Source organism: Elephas maximus, chromosome 3 (genome assembly GCF_024166365.1).
Source record: "Elephas maximus indicus isolate mEleMax1 chromosome 3, mEleMax1 primary haplotype, whole genome shotgun sequence".
Classification (NCBI taxonomy): Eukaryota; Metazoa; Chordata; class Mammalia; order Proboscidea; family Elephantidae; genus Elephas; species Elephas maximus.
In genome coordinates, this window is record NC_064821.1 from 38,129,363 (window position 1) to 38,151,524 (window position 22,162).

Genomic DNA, 22,162 nt, shown 5'->3' on the forward strand with positions numbered 1-22,162 from the left:
TGCTAACCTAAAGGTTTGCAGTTCAAACCCACCCAGTGGCACCTCAGAAGAAAGGCTTGTCGATCTGCTTTTGTAAAGATTACAACCAAGAAAACCCTATGAACAGTTCTATCCTATGACACATGGGGTAGCTAGGAGTCAGAATTGATTCGATAGCAACAAGCCTTTTTAAAGGAGAGTGAGGGGTTGTGAAGAGACTGGGGCAGTAACCCAGGAAATGGGTGCATGGAATGGAAGTGGTGGGGAGCCTCAACCCACCTATGGGCTCTGGGATCTTCTCCACCTTCTGCCTAGGAGCAGTCCTTTGGTGCTTCTGGTCGGGGTAGCGGTGCGGGCAAAGATGGGAGGGATAGGATTGTGAACACTGCAGCAGAGGCTGGCCAGGGGCTCCTGGCCGTGTGCAACGCCCCCTACTCCACCACCCGCTAATAACAGTCGTAGTAGTGGTTCAGTGAGAGAATTCTCGCCCTCCACGTGGGAGACCCAGGTTCGATTCCTGGCCAGTGCACCTCATACATAGCCGCCACCTATCTGTCAGTGGAGACTTGCATATGGCTGTGATGCCAAACAGGTTTCAGCAGAGCTTCCAGACTCAGACGGACTAGGAAGAAAGGTCTGGCCATTGACTTCCAAAAATCAGCCAGTGAAAACCCTATGGATCACAGTGATCTCCTCCACATCTGATGGTGGGGGTGGCACAGGACTGGGCAGCGTTTCTGTCCATGGTGCTTGGGGTTGCCATGAGTCAGGGCCAACCTGACGGCCCCTAACAACAACAGTCACGTCAGCAATAGGTCATATTTGTCCAGTGCTGGGCCTTGAAGACTGAGCTAAGGGCTGCGGGCAGTCACCTGGTGGGCTGAGTGGGCAAAGTGGGGCCCAGTTTCCAAAGCTGGCTGCACGTGGGCTCCAGGTTGGACACCAGGACTTCTGAGGCCCAGGGCCCGGTGCAGCCCCTGACCTACCCTCCCTACACACAGTTGCCGCAGCGGGAACCGCAAAAGCCTTGTAGTAGGAACGCCCTCACCGACCCTCTCTCGGCCCCTGTCGCCGCTGTCGGTTCCAACGGGTGAGTTTGAGGGCACAAGGTGGGTGGGCATGGCATTCCGCCTCCCACCCCCCTGACTCTGTTCCCCTGCCTTGTCCGCAGCAGGCAGCAGCCCACTGGACAGTCCCCGGAACTTCTCTGCCGCGTCTGCCATCAATTTCCCCTTTGCCCGGAGGTGAGTGGTGGCCAGCTTTGGGGGACAGTGGTGGCCCAGCTGGCAAGGGGACCCTGAGGGACATGTGCTCGGTGGCAGGACCCACTTTCTCATTCCCCTTTTCCCCTCCCCTGACCGGCCATCTCTCCCTCTGGCTTCCCACCCCTGCAAACGCTCGGCCACCTGCAGCCACCTCCCACGCAGTGACAGGTAATTTCCGTCAGCTCCTGGGGAGGCGGAGGAGGGGCACTCGGTCCAGTTCAAGTATCATTTATTTACCAAAAACCTTCATTCACTCCACAAAACCTTGATCGTGCACTTACTGTGTACCAGCACTTAAATTTTACTTATTTGTTCAATAATATTATTTAGTGCCTACTGTGTGCTGTGCCCTGTGTTGGGGGCCAAGCGCATGGCCATGAACAGGAGGCTGAGCTTTGGCCCTTGGGGTGTCCTCAGTCTGCTGGGGGCAGCCAGCCTAACCAACTGGGCAGCTAAAACCCAGAGAGGTCACAGCTTTGATGGGGGGCATAGTGGCAGCTGGGTCAAGGAGGATTTCCTGGAGGATGAGTCTTGCTTAAGGTCCTCTTCACAGCTTTTTCAGACAAGGCCAGAATCCCTCTGCCTCAGTGTCTACCATTAGTTTGTACAAACCATGGGGGCAGTACCTTCTGACTGTTCTTGTTCCCCCTCCAGGGCAGACGGCAGAAGATGGTCCCTCGCATCCCTCCCATCATCTGGCTATGGAACGAACACCCCCAGCTCCACCGTCTCGGTACCTGCAGCCCCACCTTAGCAAGGTGGACAGGCAGCAAGGGAGAGCCCAGCCTTGGCCCTGAGGAGCCCCCAGTCTGGGAGACATAGACAGCCCCAGCCTATGGAGTCAAGGCCTGGCCAGCAGGGGCAAGCATGGAGGGTTTCCTGGAGGAGGGGTCATTGGAGCTAGAGTTCTGAGGGCTGCATAGGGGTCAGGCAGGAGGAAGTATGTTACCGTCTGAGGGGCTGACAGGCAGCCTAGGTTTTGCAGGACAGAGTGGAGGGGAGAGCAGACATGGAAGGCTTTCTGGAGGAGGGGGGCATTGGAGCAGGTGTTTTGAGGGATGCATAGGAGTCATGCAGGAGGAAGTATGTTACCATATGAGGGGCTGGCAGGCAGTCTGGGCCTTGCAGGGAAGATCCAGGGGCCTGGCTGTGATGCTGACCATGCACCCACGGCCCTGCCCCCCCAGTCGAGCTCATCCTCCCGGGAGCGCCTCCACCAGCTGCCCTTCCAGCCCACGCCGGACGAGCTGTGCTTCCTGTCCAAGCACTTCCGCAGCTCAGAGAGTGTGGCTGATGAGGAGGGTGGCCGCTCGCCCCGCCTGCGCCCACGCTCCCGCAGCCTCAGGTGGGCCTTGACTGCTGACCTTGGGCCCCAGCCCCTCCCTACACTGGCTTTGGTTCTGCTTCCACCTCTGATCTCCCACCCTGGGCTGAGTCTCAGGCCCCAGATCATGAGCCAACCCTCCCCTCTTCAGCCCGGGCCGCACATCGGGGAACTTCGACAACGAGATAGTCATGATGAATCACGTGTACCGGGAGAGGTTCCCCAAGGTGGGCATTGCTGGGCGGCTGGGCTAGCCCCAACCCCCAACATGACTCGCTGTCTTTCTACTTGTGTCCCCCATCTGTCCATTTCTGTCTTTCCTTTGTCTCTGTCTTGAACACTTTATCTGTGCATGTTGTCCCCCATCTTCCGACTCCCCAGCCCTCATCCGTCCCTCAGTCTGTCTCCCCGACTGTGCCTCTCCTGCCCTTGTCTATCTGCATCACTCGCTGGTCCCATCCTTTGATGCCGACACCCCCATCTGTTCCCACCCAGGCCACAGCACAGATGGAGGGCCGCCTGCAGGAGTTCCTGGCGGCCTTCGCACCCGGCGACCGGCTGGCGCTGGCCGATGGCGTGCTGGGTTTCATCCACCACCAGCTCGTCGAGCTGGCCCGAGACTGCCTGGCCAAGTCGGCTGAGGCACTGATCACCTCCCGCTACTTCCTGGAGATGCAGGAGAAGCTGGAGCGCCTGCTTCTGGATGTGCGTCGGGGGAAAGGGGTCCCGGGCAGGTGGGGCAGAGCTGGGGGTCCTGTGGGTGACGCTGCCGTCTGCCTGCCCCCAGGCCCACGAGCGCTCAGACAGTGAGGAAGTTGGCTTCGTGGTTCAGCTTGTGCGGAAGCTGCTTATCATCATCTCGCGGCCAGCGCGGCTCCTCGAGTGTCTGGTGAGTCCCTTAGCGTGTGGCTGGGCAGGGCCCCCCAACAGTCCTGCTGTGTCAACACCCTAAGATCCACAAGACAACTCTCATCATGGAGAGCTTTGAGAGGGACACAGGATGCTGCAGGGCTGGGAGTGGCTTCCTGGAGGTGGGGTGGGGAACTGAGTCCTGGACAGCCGGAACAGCAAGTACACAGAGAAAATAGCATGTGCTGCAAAGGCCCAGACAGAGGGTACAACATATGCAAGGAGTTGAAACCTAGACAGAAGGAACACCATATGCACAGAGGAAACAGCATGTGCAAGGAGTCGAGACCTGGTCAGAGAGAACAGCATGTGTACTGAGGGAACAGCATGTGTACAGAGGGAGTAGTATGTGCAAGGAGTCGAGACCTGGTCAGAGAGAACAGCATGTGTACTGAGGGAACAGCACGTGTACAGAGGGAGTAGTATGTGCAAGGAGTTGAGACCTGGTCAGAAGGAATAGCACGCACGTGCAAGGAGTTGAGACCCGGTCAGAGGGTACAGCATGTGCAAAGGCTCAGTGGTACGATGTGGCCAGTGGCCTGGCTGACTGGCTCCCCTGCACCCCTAGGAGTTCGACCCAGAGGAGTTTTACCACCTGCTAGAGGCGGCCGAGGGCCAAGCACGTGAGGGGCATGGCATCAAGACAGACCTGCCACAGTACATCATTGGGCAGCTGGGCCTGACCAAGGACCCTCTTGAAGGTGAGCTGGGGTGGGAACAGGATGGGGTCGCTTTCCAGAGAGGCAGGAATGGAGCTGGGATTCTAACCCAGGCCTGTCCAGCTCCACAGCCTCGCACACTGTTCTTCATCTCTATGGCTCAGCCCTCAGCCACCTGTGGGGGCAAACTGAGCGGGATCCCAAGGTCCAGCAGCCCCAAGGTAGACCCCCTGACCTGCCTAGGCCTCAGGGAGCTCAGTGTCCTCAAATGCCAAATGCTGGGGGACATCCATTAGCAGTGGTTCTGTGAGTTCACAAACCTCATCTCACTGGCCCAGGAGGGACTCAGAGTTGGATGGGGACAAGCCATGGGTGAGACAAGCTCTGCCAAAGAATCCCCAAAATTCCAGGCTAGGGGAGCCGAGACGTGGTGCTAGAAGAACATAAATGTGGACCTTGCCTGGTCTGGGGGTGGCCAGGAGGTGTCTGAGAGGAGGTGCTGTTGGAGCTGGAGGAGGAGGTGACCTGGTACAGATCTGGGGGAGAGGGTGAATCAGACAGAGAAGTGAACATGTGGAGGCTCTGCGATGGGACCATGCTTGGCGTGTTGGAGGAGCAGTGAGGGGCAGTGGGGCTGGAGCAGAGGAAGGAGGGGAGCTGAGGGCATCGGCAGGGGCCAGACACACTGCGGCCGTAACACTGTTGCTGTGTTAAATCCCAGGATGGGGCTGTTGTCCCATTTAAAGCTGAAGAAATTGAGGCTTCAAGCAGATGAGATTGAGCAGGGGTTCAAACCCACGTGTGCCAGAGGTCAGACTGTGTGTGGACAAGCTAGGTGGCCACACTGCCCTGCTGGGCCTCAGTTCTTCCACCTGTCAAATGGATATAATGTGGATAGCAGGTATAGGTCAGCCTGGGTGTAGGGGAGGCAGGAATTGGCTAATTGGCTAGGTGGACAACGGCTGAGGCTGTGGGGCCAGGGGATCTGAGAGTAGGGAGAGGCTTGTTTCGAATGTAGGACTCCCTTGTCTGCCAGGCTCTGCCACCCTGTCCCAGCCTTGCTCTGTGGCTACAAGACGCTGCCTTCATGGCCACCATCATGGCTTATGTCCCTCTGCTAAGCCCTGGGGAACGGAAAATAATAGGACCTCCTCCTGAGCTGTGCCCTGGGCAGAGCAGAAGGCATGTGTCACAGGCCCGAGGCTTAGAGCCAGAGTTTGGTCACGGCTGAGCAATGCCCCTTCTAGAAGGTTCCTCAGTTGTTGCTTAGTCCAGCCTCCTGGGGTTTGGCTGAGAACTGGGTACATCGATGGGGAGGGAGACACAGTGTCTCCAGTTCAGGACGTGCCTCGAGGCCTCAGGGAATCTCTGGGTGATGGATAGTATGACCCTGAGAAGGGCAATAACTGATCCCTCCCTTGTCTTGCAGAGATGGTGCCACTGAGTCACCTTGACGGTGGACAGGTCCTCACACCTGAGTCCCCGGAGGTGAGTCTCACAGCTTTGGGGTCCCCACCCATCTTGTCCTCCCTAGGGTAGATCAGGCGGCCACCAGGAGGGCTGAGTTTGCTAAAGTTTTGCATGTAGTCGGCGATTAATAAAGTGCCTGTGACTTTGGGAGGAGGTGAGGGTAGGTAGGACTGCCCCATAGAGGGTGGTCAGGACAGGATGAGGGGTGGGGGCACTGGGAAGCTGAGTTTGAAGGATGTGTAGGAGTTTGTTGGAATGACATAGTTTGAGCAAAAGCTAAGAAACCCAGAAGCAGAGTTTGAGCTGTTAGGATGCAGAGAAAGTAATGTCGGGTGCCGGGATTAATTTTTTGAACTGCTGGAAGGAGCGCTGGGAAGGTGAGTTTTTGAGGGATGTGTAGGAGTTTGCTGGGAGGAAGGACACAGTTTGAGCAAAAGCTCAAAAACTCAGAAGTAGTTTGGATTGAGGGAAGGAAGTGTTAGGTGCTGGGATGAGCAATTTGGAGGGGGCACTGGGAAGGTAAGGTGAGTTTTGAAGAACGTATAGGAGTTTGCTAGGAAGAAGGGCATGGCTTGAGTGAAAACTCAGAAACTCAGAAGCAGAGTTCGAGTGGTTTGGAAAGTAGTGTCAGGCCCCAGGATCAGCAGTTTGGACTTAGAGACTGGGGAACCGCAGCAGCATCCGTAGTGAGGCAAGACACTGAGCCCCTGCTGCCCGCCACAGAGTCGGGCCCTAATCGGCCCTTCTCGGAGGAAGCCGTGCGAGAATGACTTCGAGACCATCAAGCTCATCAGCAACGGGGCCTATGGGTGAGTCCTCGGGTCTGCCAGAGGCCCATTTCTCAGATGCCCATGGGAATGACTGAGGCTCGGGCCAGCTCCATGTCAGCTCCCCGCTCCCAAGCAGAGCTTGCACGTTGGCCCCTGAGTGTACAGACAGGGAACTGAGGCCTGGAGTGAGAAGTGGAGACACAACACAGTAGGGAGGGGCTGCAGACAGCTCTGTCCATGATCCAAGCTCTTACCCACCCCAGACAGGTGTAGGGGGTGGCAGCTTAAACTTGTAGGGTGGCTGCTCTGGAGAGGGGCCAGGTAAGAGAGAAAATGTCCTGGACGGAGGCACAGCCCAAGCAAAGGACACTGAACCCAGGCTCAGCCCTGCCCCCACTCCTTGCTCCCTGCAGTGCCGTCTACCTGGTGCGGCACCGTGACACACGGCAGCGCTTTGCCATCAAGAAGATCAACAAGCAGAACCTGATCCTGCGTAACCAGATCCAGCAGGTGTTCGTGGAGCGTGACATCCTCACCTTTGCCGAGAACCCCTTCGTGGTCAGCATGTTCTGCTCCTTTGAGACCCGGCGCCACCTCTGCATGGTTATGGAGTACGTGGAAGGTGCGGGCACCAGTACTCGCTTGCATGCCTCCAGAGACAGGGCTCTTATCCCCTGTTTGAGAGAACTCCTTCTTTGAACCAAGATGGTGTCTGCTCTGCCCACTGCAGGGTCCCAGACCACCAGTGTGGGTCCATCAGGAGCTCCTAGTCTGGGGTGGGAGGCCCACCCATGGAGGGAGCGGGCCTGAAAGAGGAGTGTGAGGGTAGGACCCTGAGGGGCCAGGAGAGGAGGATCGATCCAAGTGGGAGGAAGTGGAAGGCAGATGTTCAAAGGAAGGAAATGAGGATTTTGGGAGGTGTGGTTGGAAGGCGAAAGGTTGGGGGCCAAGCCTAGGTGTTGTGAGATCAGATTTCAGAAAAATTCAAGGCAGGGTTAGGTCAGGAGAATCATGATGCAGGCAGGGTTGCTCCCTGGCTCTCCATCCTGACTGATAAACAGAGACACTTTGCACCAGGTGGAAGGGTGTGCAGGCATCTGCAGGGTCAGTGGAAAGGTGTAGGGCCTGCCAGCCCAGTCCAGTGAGCCCCTTCCACCTCCCTCCCCAGGCGGCGACTGTGCCACGCTGCTGAAAAACATGGGCCCGCTGCCTGTGGACATGGCCCGCATGTACTTTGCTGAGACGGTGTTGGCGCTTGAGTACCTGCACAACTATGGCATTGTGCACCGCGATCTGAAGCCAGACAAGTGAGCCTGCTCCGCGGGGGCTGCATGGAGGCTGGAGTCTCAGGGTGGGACCTAGGAGTGTGTGGGGCCTGGCTAAGGGTCCCAGTCTCAGGACAGCCAGAAGGTGGAGTCTAGGCAGGGCGGAGCCTGGAGGTGGGTGGTGTCCAGATCAGGGGCAGGGCTGCAGGGTTGGGACCAGTTTGGATCAGGGGTGGGCAGGGCCTGAGCAACTGGGTGGGGCCTTAGAAGTGGGCAGGGCCTGGGAGAGGATTAGGGAAGATCAGAGTGAGAGCTTGGAGTAGGTGGGGCTTGATGCAGCTGGGGCGGGGCCTTGGGGTGGATCAGGAGGAGATCTCAGGTGAAACGGCCCGGAGTGGTTGCGGGGAGGTCATGGGCAGAGCCTAGGATGGCTGCGGTGGTTGGAAAAGGAGATGGGAGGTCAGGCCAGAGCTGGCCATGACTGGACTCCCCTGCCATCACCAGGCTCCTGCTGGGTACGGAGGCAGGAATGTACATGTGTTGAACACCTGGTGTGTACAGAGACTGGAAGAGCAGACACTTAACAGGCACCTGCTATATGCAGGGGAAGAAGAGTACATTTACGGAGGTGCTGCCAGGCAAGGGAAGGGAATGTGCACTTAGGAACCACCAACTGTCTTCAGGGAAAGGGATCATGCACTCAGTGTACCTTATCAGTGGAGGGGATGTGGCCTTAGGAGACATCTGCTGTATACAGGGAACAAGGACACACATTTTGCAAGCCCCTCTCATAGGGGAGGCAAAGGACCAGGCACGTTTTGAGCACCTGCTGTGTGTTAGTGGAGGGAACGAGGGAAGAAGACACCTTTGCTGAGAGCTTGGAAAATTCATTTTATTCTAACCTTTAGTGAGCACCTATTGTGTTTCATTTTTAAGTGGCAGGTGGACCCAGGAGGTGTACACGAAAATACGACTTGATAAAGATGGTGTGTTTGATTCTATCGCTTAATAAAACATTCATACGCCTAAGTTTGCAGGAAGTTTTAAACAGCAGTGTGTGCAGTAAAAATACATTAAAGTATGTGCACATGCGAGGTGCACAGAAATACTTCTTTATACGGCAGGCGCTCAGATATGTCTGTTTTTCAACAGGGAAGGTAAATAGTAGGTGCTTGCAAAATGCTGTTTGTTGCAACCTTTTGGTTAGCAGCTGTAGCAGTTAACCACCGCACCACCAGGGTTTGCACATACACCCAGTAGGACACAAGAAATGTTTTAACACACAATACGTAGACACTGTGGTTCTCAAGAAATATATTTTTGAACAGCTGAACATACAGTAAAAAAAAACAGCTGCCAGTCGAGTCCAGGGGAGCCCTGGTGGTGCAATGGTTAACACGTTCAGCCGCTAACTAAAAGGTTGGCAGTTTGAACCCACTGGCCGCTCAGCAGGAGAAAGATGTGGCAGTCTGTTTCTGTAAAGATTTAAAGCCTTTGGAGCCATATGAGGCAGTTCTACTCTGTCCTATAGGGTCACTATGCGTCGAAATCCACTCGATGGCAGTGGGTTTTGGAGGACATTGAGTCGAGCTGACTCATGGCAATCCCATGTGTGTCAGAGTAGAACTACACTCCATAGGGCTTTCAATGGCTGCTTTTTCAGAAATAGATTTCCAGGCCTTTCTTTCAAGACACTTCTGGTTGGGCTCAAACCTCCAACCTTCTGGTTAGCAGCCAAGTACGTTAACCATTTGCACCGCCCAGGGACTCCAAGTATACAGTAAGTACTCAATAACAAGACCAGATACATTCAGTAGGTGCCCAGCGAGGTCAGCTTTATAATACAGTAGCTCCTTAAGACCCGTTTGTTCCTTTGATAATGTGGCTATGCATAGTAGGTCATCTCCAATCCCCTCTCGGCCCACACATGGGAGCAGCCAGGCGTGCCTCGGTTTCCCCAGCCTGAGCGCACCGCCCTCCTGCCCGCAGCCTCCTCATCACCTCACTTGGCCACATCAAATTGACTGACTTCGGCTTGTCTAAGATCGGGCTCATGAGCATGGCCACCAACCTCTACGAGGGCCACATCGAGAAGGACGCCCGCGAGTTCTTGGATAAGCAGGTGCGCCAGTGGGTGGGCAGATGAGCAGGTAGGGCAGCCCTGGGTGCAGGACCCACATGTCTGCCTGGAGCTGACCCCGCAGGCATGGGGAGACCTCAACAGCAGAGAGAATCACGTCTCTGCTATATCGGTCCCCCGACCCCGGCCTCAGTTTCCCTGTTCTACTGGCCTAGGTGTGCGGGACACCCGAGTACATTGCACCTGAAGTGATCTTCCGCCAGGGCTATGGGAAACCAGTGGACTGGTGGGCCATGGGCATCGTCCTCTATGAGTTCCTCGTGGGCTGCGTGCCTTTCTTTGGGGACACGCCTGAGGAGCTCTTCGGCCAGGTTGTCAGTGGTGCGTTCCCCCATGGCCCCGGGTTCGAGCCTCAGCCCCACCACGGTTCTGGGCAGGAGTTCCCTGACCTGTGCAGGGAGAGGAGCAGTCCTGCCTGCGGATTGGGCACCTACCACGTGCCCGGTTCCAGCTGGAGACACAATCAAGAGTGAGACAGATAGATATCCACAAGTTTTTGTCTCTTACCATCTAACAGGGAGGACAGAGAGGGAGCGAGATGAATAAGGAAATTATGGAGGACTCAGAGGCAAAAGGAGTCCCTGGGTGGCACAGATGGTTAAGTGCTTGACTGCTAACCCAAAGGTTGGCAGTTCAAACTCACCCAGAGGTGCCTCAGAGGACAGGCCTGGCAATCTGCTTCCAACAAGTCATAGCCTTGAAAACCTGTGGAGCAGTTCTACCTCTGTGCACATGGGGTTGCCATGAGTCAGTCGACGTGACGACAACTAACAACAACAGAGGCAAAAAGCACTGAGGAGAAGAGGCAGGAAGAGGGGAGGGGGCAGGGTGCTGCACAGGAAGGGGTCCTGGAGGTGACGTGTGAAGGAAGGAGAGAAGGAGCCACAGGGGTGGGAGAGGGGAAGGCACCCTGGACAGAGCCACAGCCAGGACAAAGGCTGGAATGTGGGAGCTGGCATGGTCAAGGATCAATGCCTGGGGAACCTGGAGCACAGTGAGTGAGGCAAGGTGGTGGGAGGTGATAGGAAAGTTCATTCTGCCCCCTTACCCACTCCCATCATTTCAGATGAGATAATGTGGCCGGAAGGAGATGAGGCCCTCCCAGCAGATGCCCAAGACCTCATCACTAGGCTGCTCCGGCAGAGCCCCCTGGACCGTTTGGGCACTGGTATGTGGGCACGGGCAGGGCCCAAGGAATGAAAGGACAGGAGCTGGGTTAGATAATAGATGTACTTGGGATGCTGCATGGAGAAGAGGGCTTGGAGCTGGGGTTTTGAAGGTATGTAGGAGTTCGCCAGGAATCAGGCATGAAATAGCACAAGATCTTGAAGGAACAGCAGCAGGTGGTTGAGCCTGGTACACACAGGGGCCAGTGAGGCTGAGTGAATGAATACATGAGGCTGTGAGGTATCTGGGGGCTGTGTCCTGATGTCCTTAAAAGCCCAGTGGATCTTGCTGTCCCAGCTTCCCCTGCCATGTGGCAAGTGGTTAAGGGACTGTTTGTGACTTCGCAGCTGCCCTTTCCATGCCACTGTGGGTCACATTTATGACTGAGGTTTGACCAGGAGAGAGGATTGTTGGGCCCAGGGTTGGGCAACACGATATGAAGCTTCACGCAGGCAGCTCCTGCTCCTGGGAGTAGAAACATGTGGAAAAGACCCAGGAAGGAAGCCTTCCCAAGTCCTCCAGGTTTCTCTGAGTGGTGGGGTCTCAGGGTTCAGCCGAAGGAAGGGCAGCGCCCTGGGAACTGGGTTGGTCGGCGATCGAGCCCCGTTCAGTCACTTTGGCTGTGGCACGTTCCTCTCCAGGCTCACAAATGGCAGCTGGTTTTCACTCTTATCTTTCTAGTTCTTTGCTGGCCAAGATTCATCTCCTGTCACGTGTCTGGTTCACTGGTCATCTGCTGGGGGGTTAGCAGGGCTGGGGAAGCAGCAGGGGGAGGGGTGGCAGTCGGGGGGCCCATGGGGCTCAGCTGGGTGTGTCCACAGGTGGTGCCCACGAGGTGAAGCAGCACCCTTTCTTCCATGCCCTAGACTGGGCAGGGCTCCTGCGGCACAAGGCCGAGTTCGTGCCACAGCTGGAAGCCGAAGACGACACTAGCTACTTCGACAGTAAGCAGGGGCGGGGGCCTTAGAGCAGGATACACTGCTATCCTACAATCCCCGGGGAGGGGGGAGGGCGGGAGGGTGGTGTCTTCCAGGGACCCCGCCTAATCTTGGCACCTAGCCTGGTTGGGACTGGAGCTTCCGACTTAGCATTCCCAGAAGCTGGGGGCACATCTGCCGCCACCCCCCTGGCTGGGATTTCCTGTGCCTCTGGGTGGACGCCAAAGCCACCCTTGGGTTGCAGAAGGGGAAATCAAGGCACCAAGTGTGGAAGACCCTTGTCTGGGGTGCCCCAATGGGTTCAGGCTCCTGGGTCCAGCCCTGGTCAGGTACAAGAGCTGGGGCATCCCATGCCTCTCTGGGCCCCTTTGTCAACACAGAAGGGTGGGGCCTTCTTAGCGATATGGTGGATGGGCTCAGACGAGTTTCCCTCTCCCCACTCAGAGCTCTGGCCAGACACAGAGTAAACACCCTCGGTTTCCAGCACCGCCTCCAGAACTCGCAGTGTGATCCTGGAGTCCTCTCTGACCCCTTGTTTCCTCTTCTGTAAAATGGGCAACATGTTTTATATTTGAGACACACAATTTCACGTAGTTCCGGGTGACCCAATTCAAGGACAGAGAAACTGAAGCAAGAAGCCCCGCCTGAAGTCCCACAGCTTCTAGGGACGCAGCTGGGATTTCCTCTTAGCTCCCTGTGGTCTCTAAACATACCTGGCACGGGTCCCACCTCAGGGCCTTTGTGCTCTCCCTCCTGTAGCGCGCTCAGAGCGGTACCGCCACCTGGGCTCCGAGGACGACGAGACCAATGATGAGGAGTCGTCCACGGAGATCCCCCAGTTCTCCTCCTGCTCCCACCGGTTCAGCAAGGTGGGTCTGGGACCCTGGATGGAGTTAGTGCTCTGGAAATGGTACCCGGTGTTATTTATTTTCCTTTGCATTTTTTTTTTATTGTGGTAAAATACACATAAAATTCACCATTTTAAAGTAAACAGTGGCATTTAGCACATTCGTGATGTTGCACGACCACCACCTCTGTCTAGGTCGAAAACATTCTCACCGACCCAAAAGGAGACCCTGTACTCATTAGCAGTAACTTTCCATTCCACCTCCCCGCATCCGCTAAAAAAAAAAAAATTTTTTATTCAGCCATTAGAGAAATGAAGTCCTGATGCATACCACAACATGGATAAACTTTGAAAACATCATACTGAGTGAGGTACATCAGTCGCAAAAGGACAGATTCTGTATGATCTCACTTATTTGCAGTAAGCAAATATATAGAAACCAAAGATTATTTGTGGTTACCCAGGGTGGGTGGGAGAGCGAAGGGGGGTGTTTTTGCTTCTCAGGCATTGAGTTTACGTTAAAAGTGGTGGAATAATTTGGAAAAAGATAGCAAGACTGGTTGCACAGCCTGGACAGTGTAATCAGTATCACGGATTTATACATGTAGAAATTGTTGAATTGGTGTGTTTTATTGTGTATATTTTCACCACAATAAAACATTGAAAAAGAAAAAACAGAACAGTCGCCGTTTGTTGACCACGACTCGTAGTAACCCTGTGTGTGTCAGAGTAGGACTGTGTTCCATAGGGCTTTCAGTAGCTGATTTTTCAGAAGTAGGTCACCAGACCACCTTTCTTCCAAGTCACCTCTGAATGGACTGCAACCTCCACCGTTTCCATGAACAGCCAGGTGTGTTGACTGCACCACCCAGGAACTCCCCCCATTCTCTAGGCAGCCACGCTGATCTACGTTTTACTCTTGATTTGTCTGGTCTGAACTTTTCACGTAAATGAAGTCACACAATATATGACGTTTTGCATCCGGTATGTTTCACTGAGTATAATGTTTTCAAGGGTCATACACATTGTAGCATGTATCAAAATTTAATTTTTATGGGTGAATAATATTCCAGTGTATGAATAGACTGCATTTTGTTATCTGTTCACCTGCTGATGGCCAGTTGGGCTGTTTCTACCTTTTGGCAATTGGGAATAGAACTGCCATGCCTGCTGTTATTTTATAACTTTACAAAGCTTAACCTAAATATCTTTTTCACTTAAAATGTGATCAAAAATCCGTCCCGTCCCAGGCAGGACGCCCTGGTCAGCAGTGGAAGCCCTGGCTATGATCCTCTTTGTTGCTAGGCCACTCTGACCCTCAGTTTCCTCGTCTATACATGAGTTAGAGACTTTGCTGTCATTAGGGATGTGGTGAGCAAGGATTTAAGGAAGTGACTCATGTGGATGCATCTGGCATGTAGGAAGCATTCAACTAAGCTGCCTCTCACGCATGGGTGTGGCCACCTGCCACTGTGGTTGTTGCTTTTACTGTTATTTTTATTCTTTGCCCAGGTTTACAGCAGCTCTGAGTTCCTAGCTGCCCAGCCCACCCCGACCTTTGCTGAAAGGAGCTTCAGTGAGGACCGGGAGGAGGGTTGGGAGCGCAGCAGTGAGGGGGAGACCAGCCACCGGCTGAACACTGAAGTCCGGTACGTAAGCCAGGGCATATGGGCAGATCCAGCTTCTAAGACTGCTGCAAGGTGTAACTACAAAATGTGGCATTGAAGGGAGCTTCCCAGGAGCCTTGTAGAAAAGGGTCAAAGGTACTGACCAGCCTGTCAGGTCATGCACTATCACCCTGGGTGGTGGCTTTTTGCTTACAGTTTCCTCTGCCTGTAAAGCCATTTGCTAAAGAACTTCTATTCATCCTTCAAAGCCCAGACTCAACAGAAATAATGTCTGCTAGAAAATGGCATTGGAACGGGCTTTTAAAAGATGAATAGGAGTTCTTCAAGCAGACGTGGAGGATGGTACAGGCAGAGGGAACTCACCCTGTATTTACAAATTGCCTCTGATGCCAGGCTGAGGAGTTGGGACGTGGCCTTAAGGGGGGACAGGGTGCTCTGGGGTGTTGGCATTTAGTAAGTGTGACGCAGGCCCTTCTCCTGCAGCCTGCGGTCCTGGACATCTTCTGGCTCCTCCTGCCACTCATCTTCATCCCAGCCTGAGCGGGGCCCCAGCCCATCTCCCCGGAGCACCATCAGCCTGGACACAATGCCCAAGTTTGCCTTCTCGTCTGAAGATGAAGCAGTGGGCCCAACCCTTGTGGGTGCCGAGAGGCCCATCTTCATTCTTGGGGAGCCTGACCCACTTCCAGCAGCCACCCCAGCAATGCCCAAGGCCTCAGGCCTTTCTGGTATGTGGGGCCCGGTTTGGGGGGACTATTTTATCAGAAAAGCTTCCCAGAGGAAGGGCTATTTGAGATGGGTTTTCAAGGATAAGTACAAGTTCACTAGAGAGAACATTCTCTCAAGGAACTCCCAGACTCATACCTCCCCAGCTTTGTAAGGCCAGGGTAGGACTGGAGGGAGGGATGGGGTTGGGGAGCCCAGAGAGAGGGAACCTCAGCTCTTTCTGGAATGGAGGGGAGCCTTTCTGGAAGAGGGGCTATTTTAGATGGGATTTTAAGGATGAGTAGGAGTTCACCTGAGAAACCCATCCACTTATCTAACAAAGGCTTTAAGATAGAAAAGCCAGGGCTCCAGCTTCATAGGTTTAGGACAGGGGTAAAGAGAGGAATGGGGGCTGGGGAGCCCAGAGAGGGCGAGCCATGGCTCTATCTCAGGTGAGGAGAAGATTTCCTGGAGGAGGGGACTTGAAGAGTGGGGCATTCCAAAGAAAGGAATGCGGGAAGGGTATGCAGGAAGAGGGAACTGCATGAGCAGAACTGAGAGAAGGGACTATACATGCCAACCAGGGAGAAAGGGGCTTGGGCACCCGAGGATGGAGGAGTCAAGCAGTAAGACTGATGGCTGACCTGACTCCACTGCCCACCCCCAGCCGACACAGCTGCCCTCAGTCACGCCCGCCTGCGCAGCAACAGCACCGGTGCCCGACACTCCGCACAGTATGCCCTGGACTCTGGGCGGGGCCGCCGCCTCGGGGGCCCTAGAGACCCAGGCCCTGAGAAGCCCAGGGCCTCCCCTAGCGGGGGCCGTGTACCCAAATCTGCCTCGGTGTCCGCTCTGTCACTCATAATCACAGCAGGTAACCCCGAAGCCCAGGAGTCCTTTCTTTCTCCATCCACCATCAGACAGAATCAGGCTGTTTTTCTCTTCCCGCATTTGCTGATGGGGCAGGATCTGCTTGGGCCAGGGGACTTGGGAGCATCCCCGAGGGTGGGAATGTTGGGACTGAGCCTTGGGAAAGAGGGAGATGCTGGGGACACAGGAGAGCTGGAGGAAAGACGTTCCTGGTAGAGACCAGGCAGGTGCTTGGGGTGTTAAAGCAGGAAAGTGGTGGGAGGTGAGAGCACCCCATTGGGGGCCCTGCAAGGGAGTCAAACCCCATCTCCCATTCCTACAGATGACGGCAGCAGTGGTGGCCCCCTCATGAGCCCCCTGTCCCCGCGCTCGCTGTCCTCGAACCCATCGTCCCGCGACTCCTCACCGAGCCGCGACCCATCCCCCGTGTGCAGCAGCCTACGCCCCCCTATCGTCATCCACAGCTCAGGCAAGAAGTATGGCTTTAGCCTGCGGGCCATCCGCGTCTACATGGGTGACAGTGACGTCTACACCGTGCACCATGTGGTCTGGGTGAGTTCTGTGCAGGAGGAAGCCCCGAGCCTGCGAGGCATGGGCTGGGCAGGGACAGCAGAACTGGGTCCGAGTCCAAAGTCCCTTCTGTCTCTGAGTGTTCTCTCTCCTCTTGCAAATCTAGTCAATGCTTATTAAACCTGTGAGGTGTCAGGGCCCAGGGCCGGGTCCCTGATAGTTACAGGGGTGGGGAACCCTCAAGTGGGTGTGAACTCCCCCCCACCACCCCACTCCTGGCTGGCACACCATGGCTGTGCTGTCCTCCCTACCCCCAGCCCCAGGGCCCTGGCCCTTCCCCCGTTGTTCAGTCACTGAACAGTCCCTCAGCAGCCAGGAAACTGAGGCAGCTTGAGGCAACAGTTTGCCAGGGTCCCACAACTGGCGTGGGACCTTGGAGGCAGGGCCCAGGCCCGCTGACTCTGCCTTGCTCCCCCAGAGCGTGGAGGATGGCAGCCCTGCCCAGGAGGCAGGCCTGCGAGCTGGGGACCTGGTCACCCACATCAACGGAGAGTCGGTGCTGGGGCTGGTGCACATGGATGTGGTGGAGCTGCTGCTGAAGGTGCCCCCCCTTGCCCTTGGGGCCCAGGATGCCCAATATCCTCCCCTACCCTTGGTCCCCAGGACCCCAACACCCCTTTCCCCCACCCTCAGGGCTCCAGGACCCCCTAACATCTTCCCCCTGACCCATCCTCAGGGCTCCAGATCCCTAAGAAATCTCACACCACTAACATCTCCTCCACCCTGGAGCTTCAGGATGCCCCGCCACTGTCTACCCTTGGGGCTCCCAAGACTCCTAACATCCCCTCCACCCTCAGGACCCCAGGACTCCTCCAATGACCACTCTTCGGACTCCTAGGAGCTCCCCAACACTGCCCACCTTCGGGGCTCCCAGAACCCCCCATTGCTCACTCCCAGGGAGTCCCAAGATCTTTTACCCTGCTCACCCTGAGGACTCCTCCCCAGCCTCAGCTTCTGGTTCTCTGTGGTCCTCCTGCTCCACCCACACCAACCAGTGGCCCACACTGGGCCCTACCTCCAGACCTGGTCTGCCCTTGCCCCCAGGATGGACCCCCTTCTTTAGCCCCTGATGTCACCTCTCCAAGCCAGGCCACAATGGCCCTGCTCCAGGAAGCTCTCCCTGTCCCCCAGATGCACCACCCTTACTTGCAGGGCTGGGGGTATCTGTGCTGCCTTTGCCGATGGTGCTGTGCATTGGGTGGAAGGTGGGGGGCATTCTGGGAGATGTGAGTTGGAAGGAAGGGCTATGGGGGTTGGATGTTGGGTAATGGGTCTGGGTGGGGAATGGAGATTGACACTCACAGGGCAATGGTTTCATAGTTGGGTGGGTCATTGACGAGGTGGGTGAATGGACCACTGGGTGGTTGATTGTGGCTGGTGGCTGCACTGTAGGGATGGGAGGAGATCCTCCTTGGGTAGGGGGCACACAAGCAACCCCTAGCCATCCCTGGCCATCCCTTCACAGAGTGGCAGCAAGATCGCGCTGCGGACCACAGCACTGGAGAACACATCCATCAAGGTGGGGCCTGCCCGTAAGAATGTGGCCAAGGGCCGCATGGCCCGGCGCAGCAAGCGCAGTCGCCGACGGGAGACGCAAGACCGGTGAGTGGGTCGGGCAAGGAACGCTAGTGGGGGGCCCGCAGCAAGGTCAAGTTCCTCTGGGCTGCGGTGGGTGGGGTTGGTCCCCTTTCTGATTCTCTGGGTTTTCTTGCCTGTTTCCAGGCGGAAGTCGCTCTTCAAGAAGATCTCAAAGCAGTCCTCGGTGCTGCATACCAGCCGCAGCTTCTCCTCTGGCCTCCACCACTCCCTGTCCTCTAGTGAGAGCCTCCCGGGCTCACCCACCCACAGTCTTTCCCCAAGCCCCACTACACCCTGCCGCAGCCCTGCTCCTGATGCCCCTGCAGGTAGGTGTGTGCTTGGGAGGACCCAGGGAGAAAGGGCCGGTAGGGGCCAGGGGCTGGGAGGGAGGGAGAAGAGTATGGAGGACAGAATGTAGGGAACTAGAGGTCTGGAAGGGCCCTGCCAGTGTCCTGGAGTCTGGTGCAGGGAAAGGGAAGGGTGTGCCCAAGAGAGAGAACATCACGTGCAAAAGAGACTGGGTAGAGGGGTGTGAAAGTGAGGCTGGTAGGGGCTTGAAGGATGGATTGTACAGGGCTTCTAACACTGGGCCAAAGTACTGGTCTTCAATTAGGGGGCAATGGGGAGCCATGGAGGGTATGTGATCTGGGGAGGGCATGGTCATGGCTGAGTGTTGGAAAGATCATTCCGGGGCAGGCAAAGAGGAGCCCCTAAGGAGCTACTCTGAGAACCCAGAGCCAGACACAGACACCCTCAGCACCACTCAGTCAGAGCCAGGTTGCAGGGAGGGGCCAAGACTCAGGGAGCTCAGAGAGGAGGCAGAGAAGGCTTCCCGGAGGAGTGGGTGTGGGAGCTGGGGTTTTGATGGGTGAGTAGGAGTTCACTAGCCTTAGGGCCAGGCTGCAGGGAGGGACCACGACTCAGCAAACTCAGAAGGAAGGCAGAGAAGGCTTCCAGGAGGAGGGGGTGTGCGAGCTGGGACTTTGACAGATGAATAGGAGTTCACCAGCTCTAGGCAGAGGAAACAGCCTATACAAATGACAGGAGGCAGGAAAGTTTTGGCAGGTGTAGTCAGTCCCAGGGCCTCAACTCAGGGCTGGGAACATTGAAGTGGGTGACCCTGACCCACCCGTGTCACCCACAGAAACTGCATCCCCGCCCAGCGCATCCCCGAGCTCCAGCAGCCCAACCTCTCCAGCCACTGCTGGCCACGCACGCCCCAGCTCCCTGCACGGCCTGGCTGCCAAGCTTGGGCCTCCCCGCCCTAAAACCGGTCGCCGCAAGTCCACCAGCAGTATCCCACCCTCCCCACTGGCCTGCCCGCCTGTGCCCGCATCCACACCCCGTTCACCCTCGCCCCTGCCTGGGCACCAGTCCACAACTGCCCGTTCCCCACGCCTGCGCCGGGGCCAGTCAGCTGACAAGTTGGGCACAGGCGAGCGGCTAGATGGGGAACTGGGGCGCCGTGGCCGTGGGCCAGATGCAGAGCTGGTGGTCATGCGGCGGCTGCACCTGTCGGAGCGCCGAGACTCCTTCAAGAAGCAGGAGGCAGTGCAGGAGGTGAGCTTTGACGAGCCCCCAGAGGAGGCCACTGGGCCGCCCACCTCAGTGCCACAGATTGCTGTGGAGGGTGCCGAGGCCATTCCAGGAGCCCTCGGAACCGCTGGCAAGGACTGACCAACCCCTCCCACCCCAGCCTCTCCTGGCCTCGAAGCTGCGCGTTTTTTTGTGCAATGTTTTTCCAGTAAAGCGACACCCGAGTGGAGACTGAGCCACCAGCCTGAGGCACCTTGAAGGCAGGAAGTTCTCTTGGTCCTCGCTGGAAGATGGAGACAACACTTCATGTTCCAGTGCCAGTCGGAGCCACAGGGGCAGAAAAAAGGGGCAAGGATGGCATTGTAAATAGCAGCAAGTCCCTGTGATTAATTTATTACTTTTTATAAGCGATTGCCAGACTGAGCCCTCCTGCGCTGGTGGCTTCCCTAGCCCTGCCCCTCACACCTGGGACCCTGTTTGCAGGCTCTGCCTCCTGAGATGAGAAGGAAGCACTTTGGACGAGTCGTGTGTGTTCTTGTGTTCCAGTTTTTCTGTATTTTTTTAAATGTTTGTGTGTGTTCCCTGGCCTCTCCCCCACCCAAGACCCACCAATTTGAGGGGACCTGGCTGAGCTTACCTTGTCTGGACCCAGGTCGGGCATGACTTGGAAAGTTCGTAAATGCTTCCCTTTCCCTATAAAACGATGTAACCCTGACAGACTGAATTCTGAAGGCTACTTCCCACTGTCTTAGCAGCCACTCCCTGCTGGAGTTGGCCACCAATCCTGCAGACTTCATCCTGGAGTGGGCATGGGAGCTAGGGCTTTGATGGATGAGTAGGAATTCACCAAATCCAGGCAGAGGGGTCATCCACTCCACAGGTCACTGCCGAGGTAGGAGAATGTCTGCCCTGCACAATTTCCACGTGTTTTGAGGCCCACCAGGGTGAGCCGTTGACTGTGACTCATCTGGAACGCATCTGGGGGATGAAGTCAGAGTGAGAGACCTGAACTGGGGGACCTTGAGGCATACGTGTGAATGTCAGCTGTGTTGTGTGGCTCAAGGAAAGTGGCTTTCCCATTCTGTGCCTCAGTTTCCTTGTGTTTACAAAACTAATTCGAATGACTGTTAAGCACCTACTTTGTGCCAAGCGCTTTTTCTCGTGGCTTTTCCCTTCCTCAGCCAGCCTGGAGAAGGCTGGAGGTGGTGGCATCATCCCCATTTTACAAATGAGGCAACTGAGGCCTGACACAGGGCAGAGACTTGTCCCACGATCGCCTGGTGAGTCTTGGCAGAAGGGAGCATCAGTCAGGCCCTGTTTGGTTGCTGTCATTGAGAGAGCTTGAGAAACCAGTGCCCTATACACCAGACTTCAGGTCTGGCTTTGCCTGGTGATGGTGTGTGACCCAGGAGAAGTTGCTTGGCATCTCAGAGCCTCTGATTCCCCACTTGGAGGCAGCGGTGACATCCTTTGCGCCACTTGGTGAGGGTACTCTCTAGGCGCTGCAGCCCACTCAGCATCCCCCTCCCTAGACCCCAGCCCAGTGCTGTCTGGTGTTGGAGGCAAGACTGAGGCTGTGCATGACTCGCCTGCTCCTTCCATCCTAGAGATGGCAGTGAATAAAAGCCTACATTTACAAGAAGAGGTCTAATGTCTTGATTTGTGAGGACCTGAGAAGGGGCGGAACGAACAGTGGAAGGGGTGGGACGAAAACAGCCCCTTGGTTCAGCAAAGTGGACCTAGAGCCTCTCATCCGTCAGCTCCAGCCCTCTCATTCATGCAGTAAAGCTCCATCACGCTTCCTATTGGGTCGTTTGAAGTGAACTTTGAAGGCTATATACGAGTTCGTCATTGAGATGCTCCCTGGTGCTTTCTCTGGTCCTCACTCGCTACCTTCCCCTGCGAGGACCCTTCCTAGGTTCTGCCTTGAAAGGTTTCATCCAGACACGCCCCTAGGACCCTTAACTGTGCTTATAAAATAAACCATCTTTATTCTTTCCATCCTGGATTTTGTGCCCTAAAACTTCGCCAACCGAACCCAGCGCAGCCCCAAGCGCGTTCGGCTATTTCGAGCGGTCTCGGCACGCTCCTCACCACCCGCGCCCCACTCCGCTCCGCTATTGCCGGAAACAATCGGTCGCATTTGGGCCCATCTGGGGCCCCAGATCGTTCTACTGTTTCCGGACGCTCTCGGCTGCCATGGAAATACCTTCAAACCCACTCCTTCTCGGACGTGGACTTGTTCGGCTATTTCCGGAAAAGTTCAACTTGCTGGGGCGGGCACCTCCCTCACTCCCGTTCCCTAAGCTCCGGGCCGCCTCACTCGCCCTGTGGAGCGGTCCTTGTTCTGGCAATTTCCGGAAGCCGGCGGTAGCTTCTGGGTCTGAACTCCCTTGGCCTCCATTTGGGGACGAGCACGCTAGGCTATTTCCGGAATCGCTCGGCTGTCTCTAAACTCAGCAGAGCCCAGCCCCGGGGCGTTAGCCGGACCCGAGGGCGCTCGGTAATTTCCGGAAGTGCTCGGCTGTCCCCGGACGGTCTC

The 22,162-nt window shown here is 56.1% G+C and overlaps 1 protein-coding gene across 13 annotated transcripts in view; it reads left to right on the forward strand.

Annotated features, from left to right (window-relative positions):
• MAST3 (microtubule associated serine/threonine kinase 3) overlaps positions 1-21,256 on the forward strand; it is a 38,404-nt gene extending 17,148 nt beyond the window's left edge. For 4 of the 13 annotated variants that reach the window (XM_049877414.1, XM_049877423.1, XM_049877419.1 and 1 more), the window contains 26 exons: positions 981-1,069; positions 1,151-1,223; positions 1,392-1,412; positions 1,899-1,977; positions 2,432-2,589; positions 2,720-2,795; positions 3,064-3,273; positions 3,356-3,457; positions 4,046-4,178; positions 5,566-5,624; positions 6,330-6,415; positions 6,790-6,998; positions 7,545-7,683; positions 9,631-9,763; positions 9,937-10,102; positions 10,848-10,949; positions 11,770-11,892; positions 12,646-12,755; positions 14,246-14,382; positions 14,845-15,089; positions 15,734-15,940; positions 16,259-16,488; positions 16,925-17,047; positions 17,972-18,108; positions 18,229-18,410; positions 19,229-21,256. In XM_049877414.1, coding sequence (XP_049733371.1) covers positions 981-1,069; positions 1,151-1,223; positions 1,392-1,412; positions 1,899-1,977; positions 2,432-2,589; positions 2,720-2,795; positions 3,064-3,273; positions 3,356-3,457; positions 4,046-4,178; positions 5,566-5,624; positions 6,330-6,415; positions 6,790-6,998; positions 7,545-7,683; positions 9,631-9,763; positions 9,937-10,102; positions 10,848-10,949; positions 11,770-11,892; positions 12,646-12,755; positions 14,246-14,382; positions 14,845-15,089; positions 15,734-15,940; positions 16,259-16,488; positions 16,925-17,047; positions 17,972-18,108; positions 18,229-18,410; positions 19,229-19,761 — 3,862 coding nt within the window. In that variant the 3' untranslated portion in view covers positions 19,762-21,256. Of the gene's footprint in view, positions 1-980; positions 1,070-1,150; positions 1,224-1,391; positions 1,413-1,898; positions 1,978-2,431; positions 2,590-2,719; positions 2,796-3,063; positions 3,274-3,355; positions 3,458-4,045; positions 4,179-5,565; positions 5,625-6,329; positions 6,416-6,789; positions 6,999-7,544; positions 7,684-9,630; positions 9,764-9,936; positions 10,103-10,847; positions 10,950-11,769; positions 11,893-12,645; positions 12,756-14,245; positions 14,383-14,844; positions 15,090-15,733; positions 15,941-16,258; positions 16,489-16,924; positions 17,048-17,303; positions 17,778-17,971; positions 18,109-18,228; positions 18,411-19,228 lie in introns of those variants that run through there. The other 9 variants (XM_049877417.1, XM_049877421.1, XM_049877424.1 and 6 more) reach the window with 5 other exon arrangements.
• Positions 21,257-22,162: the final 906 nt, after the last annotated feature.